Here is a 25,021-nt window from a genome sequence, read left to right as displayed (position 1 = left end):
TTGTGTATAATGATAGTGCAAGATTATCTGCAAAGTCTAGTATGGTTATATCTTGGAAGAAAAGAGTTGAGTTGTCTTTGATGAGGAATGTCAGAGATATTTGGATTAAACTTATATATCTTTGTTTTCTTGCTACATGACAAACCACTATATATAAAATAAACAACAAGGTCCTACTGTATAGCACAGGGAACTATATTCAATATCTTGTAATATCCTATAATGAAAAAGAATATGAAAAATAATATGTATAACTGAATCACTTTGCTGTACACCAGAAACTAACAACAGTGTAAATCAACTATACTTCAATTAAAAAAACACCCAAATCAGAAAAAAAAAATTCTTCAATTACATAAAACAGAATTTTCATACTGATTCTCTTGCAAGCAGTAACAATTTTTATTTTATTTGCTTGATTATACACAATATTAAAATTAGAAATATAAACCATGTGAATTGTATAACTCTACTTCTTAGAAACAAGAAGGCATCTAAACTTCATTGTTCAAACTGTCAGGTGTACTGGGATTGTTGTAGTTGCTAAAGTTGATGAGAAGATGATATAACTTGATAATGACCAACTGTAACTTTCTCACTTAAAAAAACAAAACAAACTAAAAAACAAATCCAAGGATTTGTCTTGGGTAAGGACCACGTCCAGGTATCAGTAATGTGAAATAAAACGTTAATGTAGAGATAGCCCTATGTTCAAAATACAGCACTTTTAAAAATTTAGTCCTCTTAAAACACCTCTTCTTGCAGATATAGTTTACTTAGTGATGGGGACTTTTATATGGAAAATAAGTATTCCATATAAAATGTTGTATGATCCTGAAATTACCTTGATAAATGGAAATAAAATTCAATTAATCAGTTTTGCCTTTGAGTATCAAGTATACTACATTTTAGATCAGCTCTGTCCAGTTGAAAGATGTGAACTATGTATATGTAATTTAAACTTTCCTAGTAGCCACAGGTAGACGTAAAAAGTAGCAGGTGAAATTAATATTTTATACAATCTAATCTAGAATTTTAAATTTTTTAACATGTGATAACTATAAAAATTGTTGAGAAATCTTATTATACTCCTATTTTTGTACTGTCTTTAAAATCTGTTACATATGTTGCAATCATAGAACAATTCAGTTTGGACTGGGCTAGCCACACTTCAAGTGTTCAGTAGCCTCATGTGACCAGTGAATATTCCATTGGACAGAGCAGTTTTAAGATACACAGCTTGTGGGACTTCCCTGGTGACGCAGTGGTTAAGAATCCACCTGCTAATGCAGGGGACACCGGTTTGAGCCCTGGTCCGGGAAGATCCCACATGCCGCAGAGCAACTGAGCCTGTGAGCCACAACTACTGAGCCCGCGTGCCACAACTGCTGAAGCCCACGCGCCTAGAGCCCGTGTTCTGCAACAAAGAGAAGCCACTGCAATGAGAAGCCCGCGCACTGCAATGAAGAGTAGACCCTGCTCCCTGCAACTAGAGAAAGACTGCGTGCAGCAACGAAGACCCAACGCAGCCATAAATAAATAAATAAGTTTATTAAAAAAAAAAGATACACAGCTTGTAAAATCACTTGTTAAAAAATATGATGAGTCTTGCTGGGAAAAAATGTAATGGTATTTATAAAATTAGTTTAACTGTGTGAAAACATGGGAATGATTATTTTTCAATTTGACTCAAATATATTAGAGGTTTTGTATCTTAGTACTTCATTCCCTTGTGACCACCCTAATTTTCAAGGAATATATATGTATTTGCTATATTGTGTTAAAGTTACACTTTTGAAAGAGTCATACAGGCACTGGGTCTTTTATTTAAATAGACACTGTCCCTGATGTTCAACTACATGCATTTCTGTGGTTGGTTGAAATACTTGTGGTGACTTTTCTGGTTTAAGACACATTTTCAGATTCTCAGTGTGAAGACTAGAGAAATCTTTTGGCTATTCAGGAATCAAGGATCAGTTTGTGTCCTATTAATTCAACTATTATTTTTCAAAGTGATCTGTCATCTTGCCTTGCACATATCCTAATGAAGGTCAAGAACTTTATATTCCTCCATTGAAGGAACATGTAGTCTCCTACAAGAAAAAGAGATAGTGCGTATTTGCAGGCATTAGTAATAAGAACAGCACATAGAAGAACATTCAGCCTTTCCTGGACTCTACCAAGTTTCCATCCATACACTTAGGGCTGTCAGACTCTTCTACATAGATGAAGATGATAGTGTGCACCTTTAAAAGATAAATACCTCTGTTTTACTTAGTGCGACATGGATATTATTCCCATGAAGATGTGGGAGCTGAGGGATGAGAGAAAAATCACCTTAGATTCTCACTTAGAAATGTAATGTTAAAAGAGACTTTTGTTTCTTTATTCCTTGTTGAAGCATTGTTGAGTAATTGCCTGTTATGAACCAGGAAATCTTCTAAGCACTGGAGTATACAGTAGTGAATAAGGTAGAAATGACTTGGCTTTCATGGGGCTTGCCCTGTTAAATAGACCTCAGTGGCCACCAAACTTAAGTGTGTGTGAAACCACATTTCCCTGCCCCATCCCCAGAGACTGTGATTTAGGAGGCCTGTATTAGGGCCTGGGCATTTTCATTTTAAGTAAGCCCTCCTGGTGATTCTAATGTAGATGCTCCTTAGACCACCCTTGGAATAACATCTCTTTATTTTTTAATTTTATTGAAGTATAGTTAATTTACAATGTTGTGTTAATTTTTGCTGTACAGCAAAGTGATTCAGTTATACATAAATACATTCTTTTTCGTATTTTTCATTATGGTTTATCACAGGATACTGAATATAGTTCCCAGTGCTATACAACGGGACCTTTTGGTTTATCCATCCTATATGTAATAGTTTGCGTCTGCTAATCCCAACCTCCCAACTTTCCCTCCCCCACCCCTTTCCCCCTTAGGAACCACAAGTCTGTTCTCTATATTTGTGAGTCTGTTTTTGATATTTTATTTATTTATTTCTGGCTGCTTTGGGTCTTCGTTGCTATGCGTGGGCTTTTCTCTAGTTGCGGCGAGCGGGGGCTATTCTTGGTTGCAGTGCGCGGGCTTCTCATTGCTGCGGCTTCTCTTGTTGCGGAGTGCGGGCTCTAGGTGCGTGGGCTTCAGTAGTTGTGGCACGCGGGCTCAGTAATTGTGGCTCGCGGGCTCTATAGTTCAGGCTCAGTAGTTGTGGCGCACGGGCTTAGTTGCTCCGCGGCATGTGGGATCTTCCCCGACCTGGGCTCGAGCCCGTGTCGCCTGCATTGGCCAGCGGATTCTTAACCACTGCGCCACTAGGGAAGTTCTGGGAGCGCAGTCTTAACCACCGGACCACCAGGGAAGTCCCCGGTGTAATGAGTATTGAAAGCTATATATACCTCTGAAAGTACACCCACTATCAAGATGTGGAATACTTCTATCCTTGACGTAATATATATATATATATATATGTTTTGCAGGGGTACTTTTTTTTTTCCTTTGAGCTTATCCCTTTTACCTGGACATTTGGGTTCTTCCCAGTTTTACCTGTTTACAAACATAGCTAAGTTTTTGAGTCTGTTGCAGCTTTATCTAGAGAGAGACTGTAAGGAGGAGAATGCTTGAGAGGCTGCATTTCTAGTCTGAGGATTTGATAAGAGACTGCCGAGTCAGTCATGAGGCAGGGTTATGCCAGTTGACGCTTATCACCAAATCTGAAATGCATCATTTGCCCTGGTATTCATCTACATGGAGTATTCTGCTTTAAAAAAAAAATTGAGGTTGATCTTTTAAGGAGCTAATTCTTAACTGTATAAAACAAGCAAGGATAGATGTAATTACAGTATTGAATATTGCAATTAGTACAAGTAATTGTATTGAATTTGGCCAGGTTGAACTTCCTCTTTGGGCATAGTTTGTGTTGGCTGGGCACAGCTAAGAATGAAAATCTGCAGCCGGTTCAGAGTGCCTGCAAGTGACAGGTTGAAGAGGCCAGGCCATACTGCTCTGAGTCCAGAGGCTTGTCTTTTTATTTGAAAATGACCAGTACACATATGGACCATGTGTCCCAGCTCTTCGTGTAAGAGATCAAGGCTAAGAGGAAAATGTTAGAAGTTAAGTTAGACTTGGTTTTCTCTTCCTGTCTTCAGCTGGTATTAGCTGTGTTAGATGATGATCCAAGCCTCGGCCTCTTTATATCTGTGAAGTGGGAAAGTGGTGATTCTTTTGATTTGTATAAGTGATAGTAGAAAGAAAGAAAGAAAGGAGAGATGGCCTTTTGGGAGAAACAAGAGAAAGAAAGTGAACATTTAGGACTTACAGGTGGTTTGTATGGAAGGTTGCAAGTCTATACACTTGTATGTCTTGCACTACGACTTAGCATGAAATGACTAGCTTTAAGGGCCTAGGTGCCAGGGTATGCAATTTTCATAATATCTTGAGGCAGTTGAATTAGCTGTTTCCAGCATAGTTGGCTTTCTTGGTATTCATATGTAACCTTGTCCATTTAATGTCAATATTGAGTTTTAGTATGTGAATTGATTGTATGGTTTAAAGCTGTGGAGCAAAGTGAAAATTTTGCTTGAGATTGGCATATCTTTGACCTTTGGGTTTAACACGCAACCTGTAATTTTTCTGAAGTTTTTTGGATAATGGTTACGTTATTGGTTGGATTATAAGTGAAATCAGTTAGATGGAATATAGTTAGGAGGATAGACTGTGGAGCCAGAATGCCAAGAGCTGGATTCTGACCCTGCCACTCATTAGCAGGGTGTGTTTGGGCAAGATGAACTTGTGCTTTTGTCTTCGAATCTATAAAATGCTGACTGGGAGGGTTACATGAGATAACAGACATTGTCTTAGGCAGTGTGGGCTGCTGTAATAAAATTCCATAGACTGGGTGGCTTAACAGATGTTTATTTCTCACAGTTCTGGAGGCTGGGAAGTCCAAGGTCAAGGTGCACGAAGATTCTTTGGGTTCTTGCTGAGGGCCCCGTTTTTGGCTTATATAGACAGATGCCTTCTTGCTGTGAGGTCACATAATCTTTCCTCAGTGTGTGCAGTGAACAGAGCCCTGGTCTCTCTTCTTAGAAAAACAGTAATCCCATTATTGGGACTCCATGCTTATGTCCTCACATTAGCCTAAACACTTCCCAAAGTCCCCATCTCCTAACAGCATCACATTGGGGGATAGGGCTGCAACATATGAATTTTTTGGGGGGGAGGACATAAACATTCAGTCCATAACAGACATAAAGCATTTTCTTGTTTATATTCTTATTTATACCTGGTGTCAAGCTTTAATGTGGAAAAAAGATGTAAATATCAAAGACTTTTGGCAAAAACTTAGTAATCTAAAATTTGAATTGAAAATAACAGTTGGCCCTCTGTATCCATGGGTTCTGCATCCGTGGATTCAACCCACTGTGGATGAAAAATAATTGGGGGAAAAAAATCCAGAAAGTTCCATAGGGCAAAACTTGAATTTGCCTTTTGGGGGCAACTCATTTATATTGTATTTACACCTATTTACATTGCATTAGGTATTATAAGTAATCTAGAGATGATTTAAAGTATATGGATACTACCCATTTTATAGAAGGCACTTGAGCATCCGTGGATTTTGGTATCTGAGGGGCTTCTGGAACTAATCCCCTGTGAATTTGGAAGGATGACTGTAATCACCATGGACACATGGTTTATTTCTCTTTCAAACAAAATGGGTATTGTCTAGCTCTGGCCTAGGAGTGATAACCAGCCCAATAACAGTGAGCACGCAGGTTGTGTCTCTTGTGTCTCGTTGTATTATTTCTGACTAAAAGGAACCAGTGCTCCATGTAGATGAAACTGGTTGCAGATGGGGGCAGGAAGTGTACAAGTTGAACCTGGATTATCATAACAGAAAGCAAAAAAGCTCTCAAAGATTGCTGGAGTCATTTCAAAAGATACAGGATCAGTGTGAAGAGGCCTCCACTGATTAGCCAAAGATGGGGCAATTTGAGCATCAAAAGGAATTAATGCAGCGGGTTGATACACACCAAATATTTGTGAATCCATAATGTTACTGAAAAAAAAAAAGCATTTGGTCATCTTTGGACAATGCCAGGGTACCAACTCATTCTGAAAAGTTTGAAATAATGATGTCTTTGAACTCCTGAAAGAAGACATTGAAATGAGGATTTGCATGAAGCTGGTTTATTTTGGAGATGGTTTCAAGAAGCAAGAGTGAGGGAATGGGGAGAGTGAAATGGGGGGGTTAGGACAAGCCAATGAAGGGCACTTTATTGAGGTTGCCATAAGGAAATAGGACCTTTGAGAAATGTACAGAATGCTTCCCAGGTGGAAGACTGAGGCATTTATCTACTGGCTCCCAACGGTCTCCTCTGTAAATTACAGATTGTCTTGAGGGTTTCATCTCTCTTCTGTTTCTGGGCTGTTCTTTTTTTTTTTTTTTTAAATTCTCCCTTTTGACAAAGGGTGTTTTATTTATTTATTTATTTTAACATCTTTATTGGAGTATAATTGCTTTACAATAGTGTGTTAGTTTCTGCTTTATAACAAACTGAATCAGCTATACATATACATATATCCCCATATCTCCTCCCTCTTGCATCTCCCTCCCACCCTCCCTATCCCACCCCTCTAGGTGGTCACAAAGCACCGAACTGATCTCCCTGTGCTATGCAGCTGCTTCCCACTAGCTATCTATTGTACATTTGGTAGTGTATATATGTCCATGCCACTCTCTCACTTCTTCCCAGCTTACCCTTCCCCCTCCTCGTGTCCTCAAGTCCATTCTCTACGTCTGCGTCTTTATTCCTGTCCTACCCCTAGGTTCTTCAGAACCTTTTTTTCTTTTTTTTTTAAGATTCCATATATATGTGTTAGCATATGGTATTTGCTTTTCTCTTTCTGACTTATTTCACTCTGTATGACAGACTCTAGGTCCATCCACCTCACTACAAATAACTCAGTTTCGTTTCTTTTTATGGCTGGGTAATATTCCATTGTATATACGTGCCACATCTTCTTTATCCATTCATCTATAGATGGACATTTAGGTTGCTTCCATGTCCTGGCTATTGTAAATATTGCTGCAGTGAACATTGTGGTACATGACTCTTTTTTTTTTTTTTTTAATCAGTCATCAATTTTATACACATCACTTTATACATGTCAATCCCAATCGCCCAATTCAGCACACCACCATCCCCACCGCACCGCAGTTTTCCCCCCTTGGTGTCCATACGTCCGTTCTCCACATCCATGTCTCAACCTCTGCCCTGCAACCCGGTTCATCCGTACCATCCTTCTAGGTTCCACATACATGCGTTAATATACGATACTTGTTTTTCTCTTTCTGACTTACTTCACTCTGTATGAGAGTCTCTAGATCCATCCACGTCTCAACAAATGACTCAATTTCGTTCCTTTTTATGGCTGGGTAATATTCCATTGTATATATGTGCCACATCTTCTTTATCCATTCATCTGTCGATGGACATTTAGGTTGCTTCCATGACCTGGCTATCATAAACAGTGTTGCAATGAACATTGGGGTGCATGTGTCTTTTTAAATTATGGTTTTCTCAGGGTATATGCCCAGTAGTGGGATTGCTGGGTTGTATGGTAGTTCTATTTTTAGTTTTTTAAGGAACCTCCATAGTGGCTGTATCAATTTACATTCTTCTGGGCTGTTCTTGAATTCTGCTGAGGCTTTGGTGAAAAACCTGAGGTGAAAGAGAGATGCCTAAGGGTGTGCTTAGGGGTGGAAGGAGGCGGGACAACTTCACTGTGCTTGGGACTGTCTCCCACAGCTGTGAATGAAATCAGAGGTGAGCAAGGGAATGTGATAAGCAGCACAAAACCAACTGCAGAAGGGAAAGAATCAAATACTTATCCTGCCTTTACTATACTTACTGCGGTTCAGCGTATCCAAATATGTGATAAAGGAAAGTTGTTCTTTATGGAAGAACAGCTAAATTAAAAAATACGGGGCTTTCCTGGGGGCTCAGTGGTTAAGAATCCGCCTGCCAATGCAGCAGACACGGATTCAAGCCCTGGTCCGGGAAGATCCCACGTGCCGCAGAGCAACTAAGCCTGTGCGCCACAACTACTGAGCCTGTGCTCTAGAGCCCACGAGCCACAAGTGCTGAGCCCTTGTGCCACAACTACTGAAGCCTGCACGCCTAGAGCCCATGCTCCGCAACAAGAAAAGCCACAGCAATGAGAAGCCTGCGCACCGCAACGAACAACAGCCCCCGTTCACTGCAACTAGAGGAAGCTCGCTCAGCAGCGAAGACCCAACGCAGCCATAAACAAACAAACAAATAAATTCACTAAAAAAGTATGGAAGGCATGATACAATGAGAAAATACATTTTCAACCTTTATGAAACAGTGGATTTAGGCAATGATCATTAGTGACTGCAACATCACAGGAAGACAACCAGGGATAATGTATCTTTTCATGGAAGTATAAAACCTCCCTGTGATAGTTTATTGTCTCTCCCTAAACAACAGCAAAAAACAAGTCAAATTTTCAGATCTAATTACCACTTTTATAGGAGTCAGAATAACATCATATTAAACACCACCATGGGAGTGTAAGTAGCAAAATCCAGGCAGTGAGAAACCAGGAGACAAATGACAGGTTTGGGATTTTTTTATTCTCTGAATAAGTTGTAAGGATAGAAAGGGAAACATGTAGCTTATGAGGCTAGAGTCATACTGAAGCATGTGCAGTGTATGGCTCTTTTTTGATACTGATTAAACAAACTTAAAAAAAAAAAACAATTTTTTTAAGATGGGGAAATGTAAACTGACTAGATGTTCAGTATGAAGTTTTTATCCATTTTTAAGGACAGATAATAGTATTTTGTCTACTTAAAGAGTCGTTTAAAAGAAGATGCTAATATAAAAGGCATGAGAATGACAAAAATTGGGGGTGATGGTTACTTTCTAGGAGGCAGGCATTAGGGTGAGGGAAGAGCATGGTAGCTTCAATTGTCTTGTTCTGATTTGGTGAGGTGGGTTCATATATGTCTTATGCTTTGTAATGTAAAGATATTACACATCATTGTGTATCAAATTCAACATAGCAAACAATTATTTAAAATGACACGAAGAGGATGCAATGGGGAAAACCCAGAATGAGTAATTGCACAGGATTTATTACCTGGACCTCCAAATAAATAGCAGGAAAACAGAATGAAGGGGAACTCTTATATCCAAGAGACCTAAGAGATGTTGACTCTACACGTGTGGGCATATTGTTGGGATCTTGATATGAACAGACCAACTGTAAAAAGATAGTTATTAAGCAATTGGAAATAAACAGAGTGTGGGTATTTGTTCTCAAGGAATTTTTGTTAATCACTTTTAGAAGCAATAATGGTGATATAGTTAATTTTAAACAAAAAAGGTCCTTTTGTCAGTATTTACAGATGTACTGTAGTATGACAGGCCATGTAAGTGGGACTTGTTGGTACAGGTGTGAGTGTAGATAAACAAGATCAGGTGATCATACTTGGTAACTGATACAGGCATATGGAGGTTGATATGATTTTTCTGGTTTGGTGTCAATTTGAAAACTTCCATAAAATCAATTTAAATCAGTTTCATTTATTACTAAAATTTTTGAAGATGCCCTTAGGAGTTTACATGAGCTTTATTGGCTTTTTATCCTGTAATTAAACCAGCTTTTAATAAATAATGAGGGACTTCCCTGATGGCACAGTGGTTAAGAATCCGCCTGCCAGTGCTGGGGACACGGGTTCAATCCCTGGTTTGGGAGGATCCTACATGCCTCGGAGCAACTAAGCCGGTGTGCCATGACTACTGAGCCTGTGCTCTAAAGCCCACGAGCCACAACTACTGAGCCCGCAAGCCACAATTACTGAGCCCAAGTGCTGCTTCTACTGAAGCCCATGCGCCTAGAGCCCGTGCTCCGTAACAAGAGAAGCCACTGCAATGAGAAGCCCACGCACCGCAAGGAAGAGTAACCCCCTCTCGCCGCACCTAGAGAAAGCCTGTGCACAGCAACGAAGACCCAGTGCAGCAGCCCACCCCCCCCCCAAAAAAAGGGCTTCCCTGGTGGCGCAGTGGTTGAGAATCTGCCTGCCAATGCAGGGGACACGGGTTCGAGCCCTGGTCTGGGAAGATCCCACATGCCGCGGAGTGACTAGGCCCGTGAGCCACAATTGCTGAGCCTGCACGTCTGGAGCCTGTGCTCCGCAACAAGAGAGACCGCGATAGTGAGAGGCCCGCGCACCGCGATGAAGAGTGGCCCCCACTTGCCACAACTAGAGGAAGCCCTCGCACAGAAACGAAGGCCCAACACAGCCATAAATAAAAAAAAAAAAAAAAAAAAAAAAAAAGTACTGAATTTTATTGCAACTATTTCAAGCACAGTAAGCATTTTTTAAAGGTTAAATGAGAGCTTAAACTTTACCTCATTTTTCCCTGTTGGGGGAAAACCCTTAAATTCTATATGATTAACTTACAAGTAGATTGTGTGGAAGTTTTAAAATAGCACAAGAGATTAAATCGGTATTTTCCTGTTTTTGTTCTCAAACTTCAGTGTGGCTATTGTTCTTCGCACTCCCCCATGAGCTGTAATAAAATCATGTTAGTTTCTAGATGATGGATCCATGAGTCTTGTGTTTTTTTTCCCCCCCCTCTATATTATAACAAATGTTAATTTAACTATCAATTGAGTGCTTCTCAGGTGCCAAACACTGTTCCAGACTCTGAATGCAACAGTGAACAAGACAGCCTAACGAGTCCCTGCTGTTACAGGGTGTGATCCTTGTTACTTTGTTACTACGTAACAAATCCTTGTTACTACCTAAGTGTGTTTTAGGAGGAGGTGAAACACAACTTACTTTGCTGATAGTTAAATTGAACTCTAATGAGTGGGTAATCAAACTGGAAAACAGTATCCGTTTTCTTGACTCCTAAGTATTTAGCATCAAACCCAAATATAACCTATTTCTAAAAGCTCAGATGGGAGATGGGCACTAAGAAAACAGGTGATAGTGTTTTTTTTTAATTAATTAATTTATTTTTGGCTGTGTTGGGTCTTCGTTGCTGCATGCGGGCTTTCTCTAGTTGTGGCGAGCAGGGGCTACTCTTCATTGCAGTGCGCGGGCTTCTCATTGCGGTGGCTTCTCTTGTTGCGGAAGAAGGGCTCTAGGGGCTCGGGCTTCAGAGTTGTGGTGCATGGGCTTAGTTGCTCCGAGGCATGTGAGATCTTCCTGGACCAAGGATCAAACCCGTGTCCCCTGCATTGGCAGGCGGATTCTTAACTGCTGCGCCATCAGGGAAGTCCAGGTGTTAGAGTTTTAACTGTGTATAGCCAACTTGATTAGTACAGCTGAGTGGGGTCGTTTTTCTCAAGTACCTTCCGGGTCAGAGGTTTGTGTTTATGTACTAGATGAGAATTCATGCCTTTGCTTGGACTTTTTTAATGCTGGGCCTTTTGGCTCTTGTAGTGATGAGTGGACCATGGGGTGAGGAGCTAGAGGTGAAACTGCAGAGTTTAAGATTAGTTACTGGGTAAGTGGGAAAGAACACTGCTAGATGTCAAAACACTAACTGTATGAAAATAATCCTGCTATTTGTCTAAAATGAAACACGAGAGAATCAGATAATGGAAAAGGGACAGCCATTTAAGGGAAATAATTATTCTGGAGTAACTTCTAATAAGTAAATGGGTATCGGATGTACATTTTGAAGAACGTGTGGGGAAAACATGGCTAATGGATTACTTCTAATGTGCAAAAAATAGTATCCTATTTAAAGAAGTTCTTGGGAACCCTGTGAAGTAGGTATTTGTTGTTTTAATAATGAATAATTACCTGCTAGGTGACCATAACTCTCTATGTACACTTCTGTGTGTGCTTTTGGGAAAATTTTTTGGTAATATATATACCCAGAAAAATGAGTCCAGTAGAGATGAATACTTAGTTTCTTAACATTGTGCTGTAATTTATTACTGTGTCAGATGCTTGATTAAGACAGATTAGTACTTGGAATGTATAGTAAATAATTCTTACTTACTTGGTTACCCAGGGTAAGTATTTACACAGTGTGAGTAACTTTTCTGCTAGCTAAAGCAATACATGGCAGATTTGAAGTCTATGTTTTAGGAATGTTTTTATTAGGGTACATTTTTTAAGGCTTTTATAGAAAAATATAAAACTTACACAAAAGCAGAGATACAGTACACATCCTGCAGCTTTAACAATTATTAGCACATGAGGTTTTTTTTTTTAGCACATGAGTTATTTTTGAAACAAATCCCAGAATAACATGTGTAAATTCTAAGACTATGTGGTGTTTGAAAATTTTTTATTAAATTGGCATTCTGTCACTATCTCTTTGATATATTGCCCTTGGTGATTGTGCTTTGTTTCACTGTCTCATAAAAATAATGTAAAAATGATTTTTCCTTCATCATCTATTTTATCATTATAAACAGGATGTACCTGAGTTTGTTAATCTACATGTTCTTTAGAGTTCCATAAGGGATAGGCAGTGTCTGTGGCATTTATTTGTTCTTAAGCTTTGGGGTGAATGGGAGGAGACAAAGGAGTAGGCTGTGAATGTAGTCCCAGCTGGTGTTTTGCTGTGGTACTTAAAAGTGGATCGTTTGACCCAGAAAAGGAAATTAACTATAGATCTAGAAGTTAAAAAATTATTTCACTTGAGATGTCATGCCCAATTGCTGGTCTCTCTTTTTTTTTAAAATAGCTAGTTGACTGTAAATTCCTTTCCCTCTAAGAGTGTGACTGGTATGTGGTATCCCTAGTACGGTCTCACATAATTCATGTTCCTTCCTTCCTTCCTTCTACCCTCCCTCTCTTCTTCTGCTCTCTCCCTCTGATAGTATTGAGGAGGGGGTAGAAGAAGAGGGATGTATATTACAATAGATTTTATTATTATATAAAATACATATTGTGTTTTATATACATAGCATATGTATAGGTATATGTGTAGGCATTCGAACTAAGGTAGGGGATTTTTAATGTTTTTTGTGCCATGGACTCCTTTGGCAGCCTGAAAAGTATGGACCTCTTAAGGTATTTTTAAGTGCATAAAATAAAACACATGGGATTATAAAGGAAATTATTTTGAAATACAGTTAGAATAATGTTAAAGCTCGTAGTAGCATGTGTTTCTTAACATAATAAGGAAAAGTTCTAGCAACGCAGCTAGCTTTCACAGTAGTGATTATACATGATATTTAAAGATCTGCAACAACGTAAGTGATATGAAAATATCTGATTTATTTTAATGTCAAAAGTACAAGTCATATAATTCTACTGTTGTTTGATGCCAACATCCATAATTGAAGGTGGTGCTAAATTTCAGTTAGGGGATAGTGAAAATAAACATGTGATTTCCCCCATACCCCACCCCTCCTATCCAAGTTCCTTGAATTCTGTCCATGGACCCCTTGGCTGTGATCTCAGATTAAGAACATCTGGACTAAGGCTTTGTTTGTGTTCTGGGATGCTTACTTTGAGGCTAAAGGGTTTGAACTTAGAATATAGTCATCAGATGAAATGTTTTTCAAACAATGTATCTGCCAATTTTAGTGGCTTTTAGAATAAGCCATAACAATCCAATGATGCTAGATTTCCAAATGGTCTCAGTATGCATATTGTGATAACTTCTCTCTCCTTTTTCCTTCTTGGGCTGCCTTTTCTTATTATATATTAGTTTGTAATTAATATAAAGTATTTTAAGTAGTTTCTAAGCATCCATGTTGGCTATTAATATCTTCTGCTTTTACTTTTTTTTTTTTTCTTTTAAAAAACATTTTAATTCTTCTGCAGGATTCGGAAACTTCAGATACGAAATATCCCGCCTCATTTACAGTGGGAGGTAAGAATTTCTATATTTAAAACTAAGATTTTAGTATCTAAGCCTATTGGTAGTTTTTCCGAAGGTTTTTCTCCTTCCAGCTCTTGGATATGCTAGAACACACATGGTTCTTCTCTTTTATGGTCTGTGTCTTGCATTGGGCTTTTCTTTGTAAGAGTATACTATATCTTTGAAAACAATCTGCTCTTTGAGATACTTAAAGTTGAAATAAGTTCTGGGGTAACTGGGTAAACTTGCTCATTCAATCACATCCCACAGAATCTTGTTTGAGATCTTTCTGATGAGTTTTGCTAATTGTATTTAAATATGAAGTTCCCTCCTTGGCAATTTTTTAGAGAGCAAATACTGCTATTTATGCTTTATTTTAAAATGTTACTATGCTTTCTTTTGCTCACATGGTGGCACTGTAGTAATTGTATTTAAACACAAACCTTTTAGCACAATTGAATAGCCTGTGTCAGCAATTTCCAAACCATGTTGATGATGTCATGGTGAGAATTTGAGACCCCAGTAGTTGAAAAGATAAAAGGAAATGTCTGTTGACTCTTCCAGATGATGGACCTGAAAATTCTTAAAAGCTAGTTTGGAGAAGGTGATGCAGGGAAAACTGCTCAGCTTTTATGTATTTTTAATATAAAAATCAAGAGTTACTAGCTTTGTGTGTTTCACATTAGTGTTCTGAAATGACATTTGAAGAGTCGCTAAACCAGAACCTTCATCAAAATGCAAAGAAAGGTTAAAAGGTTTCTTTGGTGGTGAGTTTAGGAAAGCTGGCCTGAGGTCTGATTCTCCAAGGTCCCAGTTGGTAACAAATCACTTATGCTCAGAATATTTTACAGCACATTTATTTTCAGAACAATGTTGTTGAATTTAATCTTTGCAGGACTTGGTTCTTTGGTCTATGTTGAATATTTTTCAAGTTATATAATGTATAAAAGGTATACTTTTGTAGATAGAAACAGTGACATTAGATTAAACAATGCATTTTCTTGTTTTAGTTTCACATTTGTTTAGGAAATTCAGTATCTTGGAGGATGAGTCCCTGAATCAAGTGTCATGGTATCAAGATTACTGGTTTAATCCCCTTTTTTATTTATTTATTTTTTTTAATTGGAGTATAGTTGATTTACAATGTTGTGTTAGTTTCAGGTGTACAGCAAAGTGATTCAATTTTATATACATATATATACACATATATATTGGGTTGGCCAAAAAGTTCATTCTGGTTTTTCCATAACCTCTTAGGAGAAAACCTGAATGAATTTTTTGGCCAACCCAATATATACATATATTCTTTTTCAGATTCTTTTCCATTATGGGTTATTACAAGATATTGAATATAATTCCCTGTGCTCTACAGTAGGTCCTTGTTATTTATTTATAGTAGTGTGTGCATGTTAATTAATCCCTTCATTTTAACATGGTCTATGTTAAATATGATTTTCTATTTGGGAACTGTATCTAGTGTAATGTAGCTTTCAATGAAAGAGTCAAATGGTGGCAGCCAATTTTAAGTAAGTGAATTATTAGTGTACTAGCATATCAGCTATAGGCAAGTGGTAGTTTCCTTATAATTCATTCATAGTATCTCTTCAAATTTAGATTGCAGTGGCTTCTTGAGCATTGTTGATTCTAGTTTTGGTGGCTTCTCAAGATTTTAGTTCATTGCATTCTTCCTTATTCTGGGTAAAATTTAATCTATGAGAATAAGTCTTTATTTGCCACATCTAATTTTTTTTTTAAATTTCATTTTACCCTCCCCCATAGTCCTTTGAGGTAAGGTGAAGTTGGTGACATTATCTCCATTTTCAAATGGGCAAATACGGGCCCACAGGGTTCAAAGAATTAAGCAAGAACAGATACTGAATTTAAAGAAGCGTGGAACTAGACTTTGAAACTCTTGACCTTTGACCCCTTTACAATTTAAAGGATGGTTTGAAATACTGATTAACAAAAACTATTGAGGGCTTGTTAGGAGTAGGATGAACTATTTGGATATTTCCTTTCCTTGAAGACTTGAATGACCACCATCTGTTATTTCCTTTTTGAGGAGTCACTTTGTGTAACATTTTATTTGTATACACTGAGCCTGCTGGTTGTCTCGTGCCAAAGCCTTACAGAAGGTGATAATTTTGCAATTATATGTCTGGACTCCCTTTATAATGGAAAAATTAGACTTTGAATCCACTAATTAATCTTAGAATCACTGAAAATGTACTGACCAGACATTACGTGCCTCCTGATTTGACGCAATAGGAAATACATAGCAACATAGATGAAATATTCTTGTCAAAAAAAAATAGAGGTTTGACTGGATTCAATTTCAATCTGACTTTGAGTTTATAAGAAGTATAGAAGGTAGAGGCACAAATGAAATGATGCCATGAAGAAACACCTAGCCAATTCCAGAGTATGGGACATTCCACAGGACAAATGACATTGTTTAGTAAAGTGATGGCATATTAAAAGGGAAGGGGACTGTTACAGAATAAGACCTATGAGAATAACAAAAAAGCAAGCATACACCTGCACTAAGTTATTTGTGAACTATGTAAACAGTCCTTAGGAGCAGCATGGAGTATCTAGAAAAGCCTTAGAGTTTTTTGCAGGAGGCTTTTGGTGTCAGACTTGGAATTACATCCCAGCTCCACTGCTTACTAGATATGTGATCTCTGAACCAGTTTTTAAAATTCTTGAAGCCTCATTTTCCTCCTTTCTAACATGGGGATGATAATAGCCACTTGCTTGGGTTGCTATGGGCTTTAGTAGGATTATGCATGCGCAAGCCCTTAAAAAATGCTTGGTACGTATACGTGCACCCTACATTTTAGCTATGATATGAACAACAAATTCATTTCCTCCCAACTTAAAGTTCTTGTGCTTAACTCAGATGCAGCCTATAGCACACACAAAAAAACAGGTATTATACCAGGGGGAATTTAAATGTGGAGAACTACACAGGTGCTAGAGGGCTGAATCGGCAAAGACGGAATCCACAGATAGTGACTATAGCAGCTCCCACCCTGAGGCTGAGTGGGGAGGAAAGGGGTCAATGGAACAGGGTGAGGTTATCAGATCCTAGAAGCTTGAAGGGAGGGCTCTGAGTAGCTGAGAGTGAGCAACGGATGCTTCCTGGCTGTGGCTGGTGCCTGGGATGGGGGAAGAAGGGAAGTGATGAAGCTGGTTCTGGGAATGCCCAGAGCAGCTAGAGTCCGAAACCCATGGCTGTTAGGATGACGCTGATAGGAACAGCTGATAAATGGGAAGGAACATGTGTCATCTCCGCTCCTGCTCTCCAGTCCCCCTCTTGTGCATTCTGTCAGCAGAAACCACCAGGGAACAGCTGGCAAAGGTGCGATAATAGGGCAGAGTCCCAGCCCCAGCATCACGGAGTTGGAAGGTGTATTTGGCACTGAGAGCTTAATTTCCAGTCGAAGTTCTATCCCAGAAGTGAAAATTCCTCCCCTGTTCTGCCAGCCCTCTTCTAAGCCATTTTCTGTGAGGTCATCAAAGAAATGACAGAATCTGGGACCATGGCAGAAACACCATGAGATAACAGTGCTATGAGGCGTTTTATAAGGTCTGTAACTGGATTGTTGATTATCTTTATACCACTGTGATACTTTATTTTATGTTTCTATTTCTTATTTACATTACCTTTTTACCACTAGATCCTGCTGAATGACACACGGGGATTCCTCTCAAGTTCTTGGAATACCACATCATGCATGCTTTGTGTGTCATGTGGGGCTTAAATGATTTCTAGTCAATTAGTTTTGGTTGATGGTAAAGTGCACTCAAGTGTTCTGGACTGGCTAAATGTTTCACTGCTTAAGTGTTTTGGCAGATAAAGATATGGGGAAACTAACTTTTGGAAGGACCTGCTGCTGGAGAATTAGGTAGGTTTGTTTTTTCCCCCAAATAGGTGGAATGTAGAAGGGAAATAGAAGAAATTGTTTCTTCTCCCCCTCCAACCCTCTTGCCTGAGGTACTTGAAGAATAGATCTGTGGTGTGACCAGAACTGGAAGGGCTCCTCTATAAATAGTCCTGATGTTGGACAGATCTGGATCCTCAGATGCCCTAAGGGATGTAAACGTGTGTGATAAGGGTTTGAGGGAACACCCTGGGCAAATGACAAAGAGGTGAGGAAGGGATAGAGCCCCAGAACACTTGACTTTAAACACCTTTGAGAAGAATCCTTTTTCTTTTGCCTTACTCAGTGTCTTAAATTGGCCCCATTTTCTGAATTTAAGGGGTGTCTTTCTTCATTTAAAAAATAAATTGCCAAGGCCTTAGGAAAGGACTTCTCAAAGAGAGTTTTTCCTAATCTCATCATCTTAATACTGCTCTCCAATCAAAGTTATTAGTACTCATAGAATGTTAAAAGTGAATACCCTCCCGGAAGGGAAATGTAACACCCATTAATTATGTAAATGAAGGGTCTAGAGTAAAGGGCAAGTTAGGTTCTCATTTGGGGGTCAGGTATTGAAAGTAGAATGATGCTTCCTCAGAGGTTAGTGTCTGGCAAAACAGACTGAGCTACTGAGTTAGTGGTTTGCATCATAAAGCCCTGACTGCCCATGCCTGGAGTGACTGTATTTTCTGAGGCAAAGTTTTGAATATATGATCTGACAAATACTTATGGGGAATGCATAATTTAAAATTACAACTTGCTGGAAAATGCAGAATGTATGTTGGCCTGGATATCAGATTTTTCCTGGACTTAATTGAGGTGAGAAGATGAATATCTTGGGAAGAAACTCTGAAGAGGTTTCCACACTGTAAGATCCATTTTTCTGCCACATGTGTTGTCTGGTGTGATTGAGTAAAGGAAGTGGAAGCTGTCTCCTCGCCTCAACATAGGGGAGTAAAGGGGGGCTCTTCATAACTAAAGCATCCTCAAATTGCATCCAGGCTTCTGACATACCAGGGGGTTGGTCTCTGGTTCTTGACATGGAAAGCAAGTAACCAGTATGCTGAAAATGAAAGCCCAAAACTACAAGTTGAACATCGCAATGTAAAATATTCTTTGCTTTTTTTTCTCAGCAGAGTTATCTTAATGATTTCTCTTTCAAAGTTCTTTTTGGTTGTTCTGTGTAAGCTTGAGGCAATTTTTGGAAGTAAGTACATCTTGTAGGAAATCTTAAAGGGCTTTTTCTGTTGGGCCATAGGATTGCCCTAACAGAACACTTTCTTTATTGAAACACTTTGGCTTGTTAGTTTGAACCCACCCCCTAGAAACCAGTTTGGAGAAAGTTGACTTCTAGGGCATAAGGAATGTTAGAAAGCCTTGGCTTCTTTCATGATGAAGTTTTTTCCCTGAAGTTTGGGGGTGGGGAGTGTGGCATGAATGGTAAGATGTAGTGGGATGAGGCTGAACTTCCCTGTAAATTACACTCAAGCGAGTCACATCCACTCTCTGGCGGAAGGGCTAAAGCTTTAGAGAGATGCCTGTGTTTCAGACTGTAATGAAAAATACACCGTAATAGGACACCTTGTGAGATGAGGCTGGTACTTATTTTTTTTTTAATTTAATTTAATTTATTTATTTTTGGCTGCATTGGGTCTTCGCTGCTGAGAGTGGGCTTTCTCTAATTGTGGCGAGCAGGGGCTACTTTTCGTTGTGGTGCACGAGCTTCTCGTTTCGGTGGCTTCTCTTGTTGCAGAGCACGGGCTCTAGGCACGCGGGCTCAGTAGTTGTGGCACATGGGCTTAGTTGCTCCGCGGCGCATGGGATCTTCTCGGACCAGGGCTCGAACCCGTGTCCCCTGCATTGGCAGGTGGATTCTTAACCACTGCGTCACCAGGGAAGTCCCTTAAAGGTTGCCTTTTGCAGCAGACATCTTGGAGTTGTAATGTAGTAGCAGAAAAACACTGTTCTGGGTTGGTGATTTTCAAAGTTCTCTCTTTTCTTCGGAGGAGATGGTATGGCAGAAACCTGGTATGTGAATATAGATAAAGTTAGAGTTATTCAAAGGTGGCACAGAACCTTGCCTGCTGGTTCCCTCTTTGGCCCCCGGGGAATCCCTTGGGTACAGGTGTGATATTGTGGTTTATAATAAAAATATGTATTTGCTCTTGGTCCGCTTCTGACCCAGAGCTCCTTAAAACCCTTGGAATTTCGTAAGTGGTGAGAGTGATGAAGGTGTCTTTCGTTACGTTAATGATACGACTTTTGGAAACCACTTAAGGGTGAGAGCCACTGACCAGGTGATTAGAGGGTTAGAACTTTGAGTCACAGTGTGCTGTCACCCACCTCCACCTCCGGGGAGGGGAGAGGGGGCTGGAGGTTGAATTAGTTGCCAATGCGAATGATTAATCGATCATACCTATGTAATGAAGCCTCATAAAAACCCCAAAGGACTGGGTTCAGAGAGCTTCCTAGTTGGTGAACATGTGGGGAAAGTGGTGAAGTGTGGGGATTTGAATGGTGCGCTGGAGAGAGCATGGAAGCTGCACACCCTTCCCTCACACCTTGCCCTGGGCATCTCTTCCATCTGGCTGTTCCTAAACTATATCCTGGTGATCCAGTAAGTAAAATGTTTCTGTGAGCTCTTTGAGCTGCTCTAGGAAATTAATCAAACCCAAGGAGGGGTTGTTGGAACCCCCTGTCTATAGTTGTTTGGTCTGAAGTACAAGTGACAACCTGGGCTTGCAGTTGGCTTCTGAAGGGTGGAGGGCAGTCTTACAGGACTGAACCCTTAACCTGTGGAATCAGATTCTATCTCCAGGTAGATAGTGTCAGAAATCAGTTGAATTGTAGGACGTGCATCTAGTATCTGAGAGTTGTTTATTGGTGGTGTGGGAACTGCCCCCCTCCACACTTTGGAATTGGGTCCAGGAATCCGAAAGAAGAGGTTTTGTTGGACTGGTTTGAAAATCACCATGGCTTCAGTGAATTTGAGTATGAACAGTTGTTAGAAGTAGTTGATCTTGATCAAGTAATTTTTTTTAAAATTTATTTATTTATTTATTTATTTTTGGCTGTGTTGGGTCTTCGTTTCTGTGCGAGGGCTTTCCCTAGTTGTGGCGAGCGGGGGCCACTCTTCATCGTGGTGCGCGGGCCTTTCCCTGTCGCGGCCTCTCTTGTTGGCGGAGCACAGGCTCCAGATGCGCAGGCTCAGTAGTTGTGGCTCACGGGCCTAGTTGCTCCGCGGCATGTGGGATCTTCCCATACCAGGGCTCGAACCCATGTCCCCTGCATTGGCAGGCAGATTCTCAACCACTGTGCCACCAGGGAAGCCCTATCAAGTAATTTTGAAGGAACTTATACAACAAGTAAGAGACCGTTGACGCTGATAGGTGATCTTTCTTCTCCATGGCCTGACTCTGAGCACTGGCCAATAAATAGCTGACTCTTACTGAGCACTAATGTGCCAGGTGCTGAATTAACTTGTTTTAATCTTCACCACAGTCCCATGTCCCCATTTTACAGATGAGGCAGCTGAGGTCAGAGAGGTGAAGTAACTTGCCCAGGGTCATGCAGCTGGAAAGTGGTAGAGTTTCTGCTCTTAATCAGGTTACTCAAACAGAACACTTCCCCTGAAAGGTAAGTTTCTGTTTCTTAAAATTATCATCATTTATTTGCTTTCACCACGCCCCTGAAGGCTGGACAGTGAACCCAGTAGAAACTGGATCCTCCCTAGGTCTGGAGGAAATATGTGGTTATGAGTGATGAATGGGCTTGGACAGATTATTTGGGGAAGTTATTGGTTAACTGTTCCATTTAGAGAACCGAGGACGGTAGAGTTCTTCATGCATCGTCGCTCTGGGATGGGCCAGGCTTTGCCTCGTGAGAGGTGAGCTGGTGTAAGGTGTTTGGGGAATACCAGTGTTTCCCTGTGACCCCTAGATGAGTGGTTGTACGAGGCACGCATTTCTGGTCCTAATCTGCTCTCTCTCCGTGTTTACCATGCCCTTGCACTCAATGCCTGGACTTGTGTCCTGTGCTTCATAGTTCTTCGGGGATGGTCACCTCAAAGATCTCCATGCCCTTTATTTAAGCTTTTTATTATGAAAAATATCAAACATAAACAAAAAGAAAGGCTAATATAACGACACTCAGTTTCAACCATTATCAATATATAGCCAGTCTCTTTTTTTTTTTAATAACTCTAACCTCTTCATCCTTTCCCAGACTGTTGTACATAAAATACATCCTAGACATCACATCACTTAATTCAGTAAATACTGAATGCATCTCTAAAAGTTAAATGTCTCCAAATTAGTTTGCTAGGGCTGCTGAACAAAACACCACAAACTGGGTGGCTTAAACAACAAACTTTATCTCACAGTTCTGGAGGCTAGAAGTCTGATATCAAGATGTCAGCACATGTGGTTCCTGCTGAGGGCTGTGAGAGAAGGATTTGTTTGAGGCCTCTCTCTCTTCGGGTAGTTCCTTGGTTTGCGACAGTGTAAATCCACCCTTCACGTGGTGTTGTTGCTGTGTGTGTCTGTGTCCAAATTTCTCTTTTTTATAAGGACACTGGCTCTACTGGATTAGGGACCACCCTAATGACCTTGACTACCTCTGTAAAGACCCTGTCTCCAAATACAGTCGAGCTGTGGTACTAGGAATTAAGACTCAGTCCTATGAATTTTGGGGAAGACACAGTTCAACCCATAACAGTCTCTTTAAAAAATTCATGTATTAAATGAATAGTAACTCTCCCATATCAAATCTAATCATTTCCTTGATTATCTTTTTTAAAAAAATTATTTGAGTCAGGATCCAAATAAGATCTTTTTCAAGACATTTAATCAATAGGTACGTCTTTTTTTTTTTTTTTTTTTTTTTTTGTGAGGGGGTTATGTAGTGTATTTGTTGAAGTTGGTTTATTCTGCAGAATGTTCCACATTCTTACTTTGCTGAACTACATCCATGTGTGGTGACTTACCATGTTCCTCTGACCCTTGTGGGACTTGGATTAGACTCAAGTTCACTTTTGGTTTGTTTGCACAAGACAAAGTAATAGGTGGTGATGTATTCTTACATCAGGAGGTACATAATGTCTGTCTTTGGGTTATGAAATGCCATTGATCATTGCTTAGATTCATCATCGTGTGGCTGCAGGATGGTCATACTCTAATTCTACAATTTCTTCATGTATTAGTTGGAATGCGTTTGTAAAGAGGAACTTGTCCTTGCTAGCTATTGAAGTACTCTACTGAAGTACAGTTTGTGTAGGAGAGATAGGAAAAATACTTGATTCTTTCCACTTATTTACTACCTTATAAATATTGGGTGCCTTGGCATCCTACAAGGGTAACCAATGAGTTGTTTTTGTTTTTAAATCAGTGAGTTTTTGTGTAACTATGAGCTCATGAGTTTAAACATACTTGGGTTTCAGAATTACTGGAATCATTCTTTTTTAAATTAACTAATTATTTATTCATTTATTTTTGGCCACATTGGGTCTTCGTTGCTGCACACGGGCTTTCCGTAGTTGCAGCAAGTGGGGCTACTCTTCGTTGCAGTGCGTGGGCTTCTCATTGCGGTGGCTTCTCTTGTTGTGGAGCACGGGCTCTAGGCTCATGGGCTTCAGTAGTTGTGGTGCGCAGGCTTTAGAGCACAGGCTCAGTAGTTGTGGTGCACGGGCTTAGTTGCTCTGCGGCATGTGGGATCTTCCCGGACCAGGGCTCGAACCCATGTCCCCTGCATTGGCAGGCGGATTCTTAACCACGGCGCCACCAGTGAAGTCCCTGGAATCATTCTTATTGATACTGAAATTATCCTATCCTGAGAGGCCTGTCCTTTTGATGCTTCCTCAGTAGTTGATAGCTTCCTTGATTGTTGGTTTAAGAAATTCCAGGTTTGTCATGTACATTTCCTGTTTCAAGGAGTGGAATCGGCCCTTTCTTCAAAAGGCCTGCTTTCTTGGGAAATGGTATTTAGAGATCACAGTGTGATCATGCTCCTCTTGGGACCACATGTGTTGGCATTTCCTTGGTTGTTCATTTTCTTTCTTTTTTAAAAATATTAATTAATCAATTAATTAATTGGCTGCGCCGCGTCTTAGTTGTGGCAGGCGGGATCTTCGTTGCTGTGTGCGGGATCTTTTAGTTGCCGCATGCAGGTTCTAGTTCCCTGACCAGGGATTGAACCTGGGCCCCCTGCACTGGGAGTGCAGAGTCTGGACCACCAGGGAAGTCCCGGTTGTTCATTTTCTTGGCAGCATTTATGCCCTCAGTTCCTTTCCCTGCAGGTTTTAGTCATGGTTACTCTTGTGTATTATTCCCCAACATGTGCTTCTCCATTCTTAAATGTGAACATTTCTGTGCACTCTTTGTTTTTCCTCTCTTAGAAGTTCCATTTGTTCCTACTGTTTTTGTTTTTGCTTTCTACTTGGAAGCAAACATTCACTTGAATACCCATTGAATTTAAGCTGTCTAAAACCGATTTTTTTTTTCCCTCTTGAATCATCGCTTTGCTTTCTCTGTGAAATTTAATATGACTTAGGTCATGTGGGCTTAGCCTTGAGGTTATCCTTCATTCTCCTCCCTTCATTCATTTGCTCTCTGGCCACAGGACACCCGGTGTCCTTAAGGTCCCCCCACCCCCACCCCATGCTGCCTTTGGTGCGCTTTCCTGTACCCATGGCCACCACCCTGTAGAGGAGTCAGTCGTACGTCAACCATTTAAAGCATCTCACCAGTGGTAAATGGGAAAAACAGCCTGTAGGCGCAAGCAGCCTATGGAAGGGTGGCCATGGAGGGCTACTGTTGTGTGTTCTCAAGCTTTAAAATCATCTTTAGAGGTGCCTGAGCACTAATTTTAAGATTCTGTGTTAGTGCCAAGTTGTGAAATTGCTCTTTCCATTTCATAATCTGCAAATGAGTCCTGTAACTCTTCAAATGAAAACAATTGGTCCTTTCTGTCTGAATTACATTAAACTATCCACAACCACAAACAGATTACTTATGGTTGTAAATAGGAAAGGTCATAAAAAAAGAGGTTTCTGGTTTCAGCAGTATTCACTTGAAGTCATGGGAGATTAAAGAAGAAATAATTGGTAAATCTCTGTTTCTGGCTTTTTTTTTTTTTTTTGACTTAAACAAGAGAAGCTTATTCTCTCACAGTTCTGGAGTCTGGAAGTCCAAGATCAAGGTGTCAACAGGATTGGTTTCTTGCCTTTC

General features: G+C 40.0%; 1 protein-coding gene across 2 annotated transcripts in view; it reads left to right on the top strand.

Moving 5' to 3' along the window:
* Window positions 1-25,021, top strand: part of IGF2BP3 (insulin like growth factor 2 mRNA binding protein 3) — a 145,524-nt gene that overhangs the window by 25,798 nt on the left and 94,705 nt on the right. For both annotated transcript variants that reach the window (XM_059933996.1, XM_059933995.1), the window contains exon 3: window positions 13,836-13,884. In XM_059933996.1, the coding sequence (XP_059789979.1) occupies window positions 13,836-13,884 (49 nt within the window). The remainder of the gene's footprint in view (window positions 1-13,835; window positions 13,885-25,021) is intronic.

This window comes from Balaenoptera ricei, chromosome 9, assembly GCF_028023285.1.
Source record: "Balaenoptera ricei isolate mBalRic1 chromosome 9, mBalRic1.hap2, whole genome shotgun sequence".
In the NCBI taxonomy this organism is placed as follows: domain Eukaryota; kingdom Metazoa; phylum Chordata; class Mammalia; order Artiodactyla; family Balaenopteridae; genus Balaenoptera; species Balaenoptera ricei.
The sequence above is the reverse complement of the archived record's forward strand: the minus strand, read 5'-3'. Positions and strand labels throughout refer to the sequence as shown.